Here is an 11,825-nt window from a genome sequence, read left to right on the forward strand (position 1 = left end):
TACTTAAGCAAATAATTGTATTTAAATTACCTATCAAATAGTCCATGACGTGATATTAAAATGATATTATTTAGGGGACTAAAATGGCACTAGTGTTTCTTTTTGTTTCTTTCGTTTTTGGCAGATCTTTTTTTTTTTTTACAGCCTCGTAAATAATTCACAACACACATGAAAATAACCGAGCAATGGCTGTATACAGTCGTATTATTTTTTGATGACATTGCTGCAGTGTGCTTTCAATTTGGCGGTTATTATACTGTACGTCTGAGTGCACTCTTTTTTTTATATGTGTATTTATATTTCTAGTCCCGAGGAGCTGGTGTGTGTGTGTGTGTGTGTGTGCATTTAACACAATAATCGATATATAAATAAAATATTCCAACTAAAAAAAAATAATAATAATTTGCAGTCCGTCATAAAGCATAAGGGAACCAGCAGCAATGTTATTGTGTGCACAGAAGTGTACTCATGGTTGGAATGGGACGCCCTGCTGTATGCGTTTAATCTGCCTCTTGTGTGTTGAAACAATGTGGTGAGCACATGACACTTGTGTTTGTCTGTTGTAATCAGTGTTTCATCTCTTGGATGGGCTGGGCAGCGTTAACAAATAGACAATGTTGCTGCAAGTATTTGATTAAAAAAAAAAAATAAATAAATAAAAATAAAGAATACAATTCATGAAGCTTTCCTTTGTTTAATTTCGTGTGAGATTGTTGTTGATTAAGTGTTTTGTTTGTATCCATGACATGTTATTCTTTTTGACAAAGCAGCACATCGACACACACACACACACACACACACATACACACATACACACACATATTACTCAAAAGAGCATTAGAACGAGTTGAACCAGTTTGAAGAGATACAAAATTCCCTTATGTGATTCAAATCCAAATAATATACGTTGAACACGTGACATGCATGAGCCATGTCTAATAAAAGTGGACATAATGTGTGTGCCCGTGTTGTTTTCTGTGGAAGTATATACATTGAATTGTACAGCTTCTGCAAACATGGGACAAAATGTCCACTCATACTGTATGAATGAAGTCGTGGGAAAGCGTCACGCTGGATCCACGCCTATAGTCATGCTATACGTTCGGGGAGGGGGGGGGGGGGGGTGGATTCTTCTAATTTAACATATGCGGCGGTCAAGTTGTTTGTTGATTCACACTTGAGGTTTGCATTTGAGACTGGCCAGACTGAACGGTGTGTGTGCATGTGCGTGGGTGTGTGCGTGCGTTGAGGGGGAGGGATTTTTCCTACAATGTATGGTGCAACGTATAGCTTTATTTAACTACTTTATTTAACTACTCTCTATTTTATGCTGCCCTTTTTTTGTTGTTGCTGCAGCTGTTACATATTGTACATGGTAATTGGGATTTGTTATGTATTGTATATATTATATGAAAATATAATATAATATAATAATATAACTTATCAGTATATGTTATATACTGTATATATAATATGTCAATATTACATATATTATATGTTATGTTGCTACTATGGTACATTTTTAGTCTACTTTATACCTGCATTATCCTTTCCATCCTTACCCTTTCATTCTTTTGTAACTGAGCTACTGTGTGGAACAATGTCCCTTGTGGATCAAATAAAGACATTTGAATAAAAGATGCAACGATTATGTTGATCGACCACGTGACATATACACATCACGTGGAGTAAGTGTGAGAATGTATAATTGCTACCAAATTACACAATTAGCCCAATTTAACTGGTCATATTAGCATTTTGATTTCTATTTACTGTTTTAGTTGGTTTTACCCTTTAAAATTGTTTTTAATCATATTTATTTTTGTATTGTCTTTATATTGGTTTTATATTTATTTATTTTTTGTTTTTATTCAGTCATTGGTGGAGCATAATATTGTTTTTAATATTGTTTTTAATATTGTTTTTAACATGGCTGTGCAACACTTTGGAAACATTCTTGTCGTTTAAATGTGCTATATAAATAAAGTGGATTGGATTGGATTGGATTTTAACATTTAAATAAAAATAAAAAAAACATCTTACAATGAATATGTTTCATATTTTTTCATGCTTTTGCCACACGTGCCATCATTTCTCCAGCTACTCACGTCACATTTTGATGGCTAATGCACACCAGGTCGTTGTTATTTGGTAAACAGTTGTTGAGATCTGCGTGACAAGAAGCTGCTGCTCCCCACTCTCTCTGTCTCTCGATGAGTGTGTGTGCGTGAGTGTGTGTGTTATTGCACAAATCAGGAAGTACCAGGGTGACACCACTAATTTGCTCCTGGCAGCCTCTTTAAATATCTTTCCAACTGGATTCGAGCTTGTGCTTTGTGTCCCTCTTTCATGCAGGCTGTCCACTGCCTGCACAAGAGCAATTTTATGGCGCCAGAATCATGTACCTTCTTAATTAAAAACCAGAGTGGCAAGCGCCGTCACAGAAGACCAATAGTACATTATTAAATGTTACAACACACGCACACACGCACACACACACACACATACACACCTAAACACACCTCAGCACATGACGAATGGGCTGGAAAAAAATGCCTTGGGTTTGATTAAGAATGAATTATTTTGCAAGGGGAAGCTGACAAATTTGTTCATGTAAATGAGAGCGTTTTTGAGGGTTATTTGTGCAGTAATAAGAAGAGGCTCGTTTTTTTACTGCGTTCAACTGTTTTATTGCCCCATATAGAACCGGATAGGTGCTGAGATGGAAGTATAGGACACAAAAGCAGCCAACAAAACTTTTATTATTAGTATTGGTTTGTGGAGAAAAACAAAAAACAAAATAGTCACGTTTAACTTTTAACGTAGGGAAAATACAATAATATATTTATTTCCAAATGAATGGAAATTCTACATTTCTATATTTTTTTGGGGGGGTGTGGGTGGTTAAATGTTATGTGGGTTATAGACTTAAACAAACTTTATTGATCCTCAAGGGAAATTGTTTGACGCGGTAGCTCAACAATAACAAAAACCGTTGACTAAAATGGGACAATTTATGAAATAAAATATAATAAACAACGCCAACTATACAAAAGTGATAGAATATAATAAGACAACAATCGAATGGGTATACAATAAAACACAATGAATTAACAGGGTTCACTAAATTAGACAAATTAATATAATTACAAATGGTATTTAAAAGTATTTCAAAATTAAACGTACACTGTCCTATCATGAATGTATACTCTATTTTGAATCTTTTAAAGAGTATTTCTATTATTTATCACCAGTATTATTAGGTATTCAAGAAAAATACTATAGGGATGTCAAATTTAACACATAACTCTTACCATTATTAATGTAAACAAAAATACCAGTTTAATCATGTATAAACACAGATGAATCACGCAATTTATTTTGAGCGCACATGAGCATTTTCATTGTAAACCCACAATAGATCACTGGCTAATAATAATTGTATTCCTATTAGAGTAACATTTACGTTAATTTACTGTGAAGTTAAATTCTGTATAAATAAATACAAGGGCACTGTATTTTTACAGTAATTAGTTGCCATGTGATATAATACTGTATTGTTAAATGCTGAGAAAGTGACTGGTGGCAAATGTCACTCCAAAATAAACCCCAATGATACTTTAGATAGAAACTGAGCAGATAGATGAATGAATGAATTAATAAATGGAAAATATTGCTGTGTGACATTCTCATAATACAATGTGCCAAAATATTGCGGTCTTTTTTTTAAAGTTTCGTGATTTACTGTGATTGAGTGTGATTCATCAAAATGACTGCTGTGATTACTCTGATAAAAAAAAATTAACAACACTAATAAAAACATGGGTGTTTAAAGTTAGATTTAAGATTATTTGTTTAGTTATGCATGTATTAATTCTAAGGTGGTAAAAAAAATAATTACCAAGCATTGTTTCCCACACAGCTGAGTCATGTTATTTTCACAACTGTTGACCATGAATTGATTACGTGGACCCCGACTTAAACAAGTTGAAAAACGTATTCGTGTGTTACAATCTACTAATAAAAGTTTCAATCAATCAATCAATTGACTCCAAAAAAAAGAAAAAAAGAAGAAAGCAACTCTTTAGCAGCTCGGTTTGCATAATTATAAAGCATATTGCTCTGTTTTCATGCAGTATATTTTCATTTTCCCTTTAAACTTGGGACAATTTAATCCGCCACATAAAAAACACGGTCATTTGACTCCCACCACATACACGCAAGTGCAAAAGTCACACTGACATATTCCTGCAGAAGTCCAAGTGAGGAGGACTCATGATGTCAGTGTGCACGTCAGGAAACATGGAGAGGAAAAACAGCACATAGAAAAAGAAGCGTTGGGCGAATCGGATCTGGGCCCCCGTGTGGCAAAGAGAGGCAACACCACTACAATTGATCCAGGGCCAAGGTTGGTGGGTGTAGCCAAGAATGGGGGAGGGAGGAGGGAGGGGATCCTGCAGCCTTGATCTCTGCTATGCTTTGGCCCCCCTCCCCTTATGACATTGTGCATATTATGGATGATCTTGATAGGACCCCACATACACACAAAAAAAAAAGGAGAAAAAAAATTCAGCAGAAGATAGGGAAAGGATATAAACCACGTGGGCAAAACAAGCTCCACCCATTATTTTTTCCCCCCCCTTTGAGATTTGACCACTGGGTCAGCCACAAGCAAAAATTAGTCGTATTCATGCAGAATTAAACACTTAACTATGCATGTAAGATAGACATAATTTAACAGATTGTTACAGGAGGTAAAAAGGCGGTAATTAAATGGCACACACACACACACACACTCACACACACACACACACACACACACACACACACACACACACACACTAGGAGAAAGTCTACAGGCACAATAAAGACTATTTACTGGGCGTCCCAAAGCAGGCTAAGTTACCTGCTGTAGTTTTTAACGCCAGGGGTCAAAGTTGAAGCCTGCACACATTCCAGGTTCTGTTCCCACTCATTCTCATTGGCTCTTTCGGGCACACACACATACACACGCACACACACACACACATCCGGGCTAAAGAAGGGAGGGGAGAAGGCTCCTTGATTCCACTTTATTGCAGCGGGTTAAAGGTGAAGGCCTTGACATTATTGAAGTTCAAAGACTAGATTTCCTTATAAAATGTTATGCAGTGGCTATATTAGGAATTATATGCAGATATTATGAAAACAACATAATGGGGGTTGGGGGGGGGGAGTTCAATTGTTTATGATTTTTTAATTGTTTGATTTCATTAATAATAAAAAGAGTGCTGCAGGTTCTAAAACATGTGAGGATGTTTGGTTGTTTTTTTGGTTGTTTTTTTAAATATGCATAAAGAGGAGTTTTGGGGGTATATGCAAAGTTGCAGTCCGTCTTGGCAAATGTACCCCCCTCGGACATGCGGCCTTGCATGTTTACTATTTACTGCGGAAGAGAACGCCTTTTCGGCCCGAACAGAAGGTGCAATTAAGAGTAAAAAATAGCCATTTAGTGCCTCTGTCTTTATGGCGGTGTCTAGACTGGACAACAAGAGTGGGGATTCCATTTAGTGGGCACTAAAAGAGCTTATCATTGCACTCTCTGTCTTTCCAGTTTTTGGGTGCAAAGCATGCATTGCTCCCATTTTAAAAGCGGCTTAAAATAGCCAGGAACAAAATCGTAGCAAGGCTGCATAAAAGTGATCTGTTTTTTACGCGTCTCGATTATGGACGTGGACACAAGTTACGAGAGAAATGCGTCACGAATGCAGGTCATATTTATAGGCAGATGTTATTTCAGGTGCAGTTCAATAAAAGCACAAAAAAGTCAGAATCTTTGCCTATATATTCTTTGAGTTTATTTGATATTATATTAATGATACACAGGTCGACAGTATCCCCCCCAGCCCCCCGCCCTGCCCCGCCCTTCCCACACACACTTTCGCTCCCCACGTTATATGGAATCAAAAGCACCAAATAATTTAACAAGTATTGGTATTAAAGCTGTTAAAGGTGAAGGATAGCAGCAGTGAGATGTAGAGAAACTTATTTACAAAGTATACAACTGGGTAAGTGTGTGTGTGTGTGTGTGTGTGTGTGTGTGTGTGTGTGTGTGTGTGTGTGTGTGTGTGTGTGTGTGTGTGTGTGGGTGTGTGTGTGTGTGTGTTGGGTGGGGGGTATAATTTCACAGATTGGACGTCACATTTGTTATTGCAGCTTGGAAATTTGTTTATATATATATGTGTATATATATATACATATATATATATATATAGTATATTCTGGTCGAGAAATAATTACAATTATATGATATATACATGGACCAGAGGAGGTGGAGGAGGAAATATGTCCGCGCAATAAGGATTATTGTTATTACATTGTATAAAATAAAATAAAAAACAACAACAACAAAAAAACATTCGGAATAAACATAAAAAGAGACAATACCAGCATAAGTGAATATTTGCAATAATTATAGGCCTATTTTCTGAGAACCAGCTAGAAATTCACCGCCACCCGTGCGCAATATAAGAAAATGGCAACTTTTTTTTTTTTCAACCTCATGCAGGCCCTTTAAAAAGAAGTCCACATTGCACTGTTGGTGATACAGTGGGTTTTTAAACCCCCCCCCCTTTTTTTTTGTTTTGTTTTTTTGTGAAGCCCAGTTTACAATAGTTTGAGTGGATGGATTCTCAGGCCTCGGTGGCACTGACCGAGACTGTGACAATGCACGCTCCTCGCATGCCCACACTCACAACAAAGGGTTCCCGGAGAAGTACTGCAGGCGGTCCCTGCTCAACTTCTTCTCCTTCATTCGTCTATTTTGAAACCAAATCTTCACCTGGCGGTCGGTGAGGTTCAACATGCGGGAGAGCTGCAGACGTTTCTCCTTGTTGATGTAAACGTTAAAGAAAAACTCTCGCTCCAGCTCACGGATCTGGAACTTGGAATAGGGACACCTCTTCTTTCTTGTGCGCGGGGTGCCTGCATATATAGGGGGAAAAAAAACAAAAAAACAATTGAGGAGAGAACAGTGTGGCAAAAAAAAAAAATAGAATGGGGGAATATAAAGTGTGGCTGTCGTGGAGAGCGTTTAAATATCGAGGTAAATAACAGCAAGTGACAGCATCTAAGCATGTGTTTATCTCTTATAAATTGACGACAACAAAAAGCATTCCTCTGGAGCTCAACTCACAATTTACACACTCCTGGCACTCAGCACGAATTTGCAACCTTTGCAGTTCTACCTGGGTGATTTGTTTTTTGCAATAAATTATAAATATGTATATATATATATATATATATATATATATATATATATATATATATATATATATATATATATATATATAGACTGTATATATATATATATAGACTGTATATATATATATATATGTGTCTACACACACACACACTTATATATATACATATATATTATTATATTGTTGTTAAAGTTGAGAGAGGGAACATTGAAAGTCCTTTTTACAAGAATCCACATTTCCTCTTATAAAAGTCCCACATATCCTTCTGGTGGTGTTGGGCCAGCATGCATGCTCAGTGTCCAGCATGGCCAAAAAAAACCATGCAGCCTTTTATATATATATATATATATATATATATATATATATATATATATATATATATATATATATATATATATATATATATATATAAAACATTTCACAAGACGCCAACAGCAATGTTCTGCCCAATTGGTTTTTACACATCTTCACAACAACACCAAAACTCTTAAATGCAAGTTCACGATCAAAGTTGTCACAATAGCTTTGTCTCTTTATAATAATAATAATAATAATAATAATAGTTATAAAAAAACACACACAACACACACTCCCAGTGTGGAGTGTGTATAACATGGCCATTTTTTTTTTATTTTATTATTTTTTTGCATCGTAAAGATTATTCTCATTGCAAGAAAGAGCTTTTTGTGAGGTTATAATAAAATCCTTTGAATGCTTATAAAAGTCCACATAAAGTGAGAGCGACAAAACAGCGGGCTAGTCCCTTTAACCTCTTCCCCCATTTTACTGCTTCTACCTACTGGAGTGGCTGCTCTTGTTTCCGGTGCCTTCCTTGGTGGCTGCGGAGGACGACGTGCACGAACCGGAGTTGGTGTGCTCTTCATCCGGATCGTCGTCGTCTGCGTCTTTGTCCTGATCCGAGGCGGCCGGAAGAGAGCCTGCCGAGGCGGACTGCTGCTGCTGCTGCTGCTGGGGGTCGTTAGGTGCTGCACCGCCTCCACCTCCACCGCCGCCGCCGCCTTGCAGCTTCCCCGCCTCTGCCTTTTGTAAACACGAGTCCGTCTGATTGTCCGTGCTGCTGCAGTACGCCGTCTCGAAAAAGCGGTCGAAGCCCTGCGGGAGGACGTTGTTCTTGGCCACGCCGGAGTAGAAGCCCGCGGAGGGGTGGCCGGAGCCCGGGTGGTGGTGGTGGTGATGTGCGTGATGGTGGCTGTACACGCTCTCGTTCTTCATCAGCATTTCTGTCATGGTGGAAGGCGGAAGGCAGTCCCGGTGCACCAGCTCCTCTCCGGCCGAGTAGCACGACGCGTAGTTGCTCCGGTGGTGCCATTTGCTGGCCGCGTCCAAACCGTACGACACCTCCCGTACCGGCTGGGAGAGGTTCGTGGAGTACGGGTAGCTTATTTGCCGGGACGGGGCCTGCGGGAGGAAGGACGACACGGCGGAGAACTCGGGCACGTAGTAGGTGCAGCTGGGGAGGTAGAGGTTGGACGCGCAGCCCGTCCTGTCCCCAAAGTCGGATGTCCGGTCTTTGCGCGTCTGGGAGCAGAAGTTGCCCAGGTTCACAGAGTTAAACATCTTTCGCGCTCCGTCGATAAAGATGTTTTGGATACGAGCTGCAGCACTCGAGAAAAATTTGGGGAAGGCGAGATGACGCGCAATCCGTCTAAGTCGCCTGGCGGACACGTGATCGAAAGTAGATATTGTCATATATCAATTTGGAAGAGTTGCATGTGTAGGAGTGGTTGGGGTTTGTTACATCCACGGGGGGTGGGTTGGTGTGGCGGTGGTGGTGTAGGTGTGGGGGGCGGGGTGGGGGGTGGGGGGTTCAAACGAATCATTTTCATACACAAAATCAAGACTTGCGGATTTTTTTGATTATTTCTTTGGACAATGTGACAATTAGTCAGCCATGCTTTTGTTTGCGTAATGTGTGCGTTTTCCGGTATATTGTGGCGGCTCACAGGTAAGACACTGTGTTGTTGTTACGAGTATTAATATGTGACATATCCTCCAACATTACATTTTATCCACAGCATTATTGACACTGACATTTACGCACGGTAATATAAAATATGCCTTGGAAAAGTGCTCTCTATATAAAGCATGTCAGTGGGTACAGCAGTCAAAGAACAATTGCATATCACAATAAACAGGCTTAATCATGATTGTTTTGTGTGTGTGTGTGGGTGTGCGTGTGTGTGTGTGTGTGTATGTGGGTGTGTGTGTGGTTTTTCAGCAGGTATAGGGACTCTCACGTGCAGTCCATGGGCGCTTGTTTGTGCATGGAGGACCATCCTGCAGGACACTTTCACGCTGATCTGTCAGTGCATTCGTGATGCGTTTTGATTCCCGTTTTATTTCCACACCGGTGGCCATGCAAGGGCGAGCCTGTTGCTCCAGAGAGTATATTAAACACAGGTGTCAGCAGGCTTTACGTAACGTATTAATTCCTTATAAATGCTATTTTACGGGGAAGGGGAGAAGGGGGGTCTGCTCAAATGAAAACACTTGCATGCATCTTGCACTTCATCGTCTATAATAAACGTGCTGTTAAACTAACATGCAGAATACACACAAATGTGAGGTAAATCTTCCCGGGTGTGCTTTGACTTTGGATCAGAAGAACCACCAGCTGGGACCTCTTTGCCTCTCTTTCCAGTAAGAAAATGCAACACCTCGGCTACTTTTATTCCTACCATATTGTTGTTTTGCTCATTTCAGGTGACATAACATTGTTGCATTTGTTATGGAGATATTCAAACGTGTCGATTTTTATGTTCTGCTGATCTCTTTTGACCTAAAAAGTAAGTCCCAGCTTGTTGTATTTTTGCAGCTAAATGTCGAAATTAATCAGCCAGTGTGATTGTTTGTTTTTTTGTTTTTTTTTTATAAATTAACGAGTGGTTTTGAAAAAATAAAATAAAAATGCGTTTGTGTGTTCTTTCCAGCCTCGTTGTAAACTTTTAACAGTTCTGTTGAGGGCCGTCTTGCACTCTTTATAGACTAACAGATACAATCACACGGTGGAATTAATATAATGGCCCATTGTTTATGATTATTGGACACTTCCGAAATCCAACAGTTGACTTTTGAATTATTATCCAATATTTTAATAGTACAAAAATGCACCAATGATTACTATACGAGTCAAATAACAATATGCATTTGGGGTTTTAAGATATCCCAGCTGCACGTGAAGGTAACACACAAGAAGCTAGTATTGGTAGTAGTAGAAGTAGTAGTAGTAGAGTATAGTGTTTGTAAGAAAAGAAAAAAGGTGGTAATGGCATTAGCTTGTTTACTGCCCTTAGTGACAAAAGCTTGTCTCACATGATGCATCCAAGTACAAAGAAAGCAGACAGCTGTCCAGACACAGCACTTGAATTTGACCACTAAAATCGTCTCTACGTCCACCATAAAACTTGCAATGGCTCTAGTAACACTAAATCCTTTTGTTCTACAAAAAAACCATAAAGGCTGAGAATGAGGGGAATTTGGATTTCAGTCACCTGTAGATTATCTAAACAAAACACTGCGCTGCACACATTTTGTTAAAAAAATTAAAATAAATAAAAAGGTATAGCATTCAGTTAAAAAAATATTCAAAGTGGATGTAAAAAGTATCCCAGATATTTCATTGAGGTCTGAACAACAGGACTAAAACAATATTTACGCGTGACGACATATGCGCGGCAGATGCTATACAAGACTGTTAAGAAAATATTATTTCTTCTTTTTAATCGGACATGCTATCAGGTTGCATCCACGGTGTCGTGCATGTATGTCTCCGTCAATCTATGCCACGAATAAGTGATCCAGCGATAATAATAAAACAAGAAATGGAATAAAAACTTATGTGGTGCAAAGGACTTCCCGGCACGAATTAAAGCGTCTAAAGCGACGGCCAATGGGCCCTTTTGCAGCATTTACATTGGGGCGTTTGTCATAATGTGTCAAAATGTGAGCAGCAAACGTCCATCACTTGGAAATATTTGTCTAGTGGGGGTTTTAAGGCTGGCTATCGCCGCACTGGTGCGCGCAGATTACCAAAGAATGAGGTTTATCATGTGTTTATTTCCTTGGATGGCTGACTCACAGCAGCTGATATTCTGCTCGCAGTAGGACCCTGGACAGCCTGTTTTGGTTGCACCAAAAGACTGTTTGCACTCAAATGTCAGACCTTGTATTATCGATACCATGGAGACTCTAAAGCTTCTTTTAACTGATTATGCAATATTAGAAGGTGTTGTCCCCATGCATTTGCCCCACTTTGCGTAAAAGCCTTCTCTGTGGAATTTAAGCAATGTATTGCAAACTCGCTGCGTAATTACAATGGTTAACTGAGTTGTCACCCTCTTGTTAAGATGATGTGCTCCAAAATAAAAGCGTTTATTTTTTTTATTTTTTTTAATGAAGTTGCACAACACCAATTTAGAGCGCCCCCAGCCCCTTTACACCGAGGATCCAAAACAGGAGCAGACCCTGCACGCAGAATGGCCGCCCTCTCTTTGCCTGTGGGCCGGTTCACCGTGGGGGGAAAGCCCGTGTAATCATGTTACTGTCCCCTCATGGCCTAGATAA

The 11,825-nt window shown here is 39.2% G+C and overlaps 1 protein-coding gene across 1 annotated transcript; it reads right to left on the reverse strand.

Moving 5' to 3' along the window:
- Window positions 1-6,730: 6,730 nt before the first annotated feature.
- Window positions 6,731-8,951, reverse strand: hoxc11a (homeobox C11a). Its single transcript, XM_061971883.1, is given in 4 exon segments — window positions 6,731-6,963; window positions 8,042-8,827; window positions 8,830-8,881; window positions 8,883-8,951. Coding segments are annotated over 4 exon segments (1,140 nt in total).
- Window positions 8,952-11,825: the final 2,874 nt, after the last annotated feature.

Source organism: Nerophis lumbriciformis, linkage group LG01 (assembly GCF_033978685.3).
Source record: "Nerophis lumbriciformis linkage group LG01, RoL_Nlum_v2.1, whole genome shotgun sequence".
Taxonomy (NCBI): Eukaryota; Metazoa; Chordata; class Actinopteri; order Syngnathiformes; family Syngnathidae; genus Nerophis; species Nerophis lumbriciformis.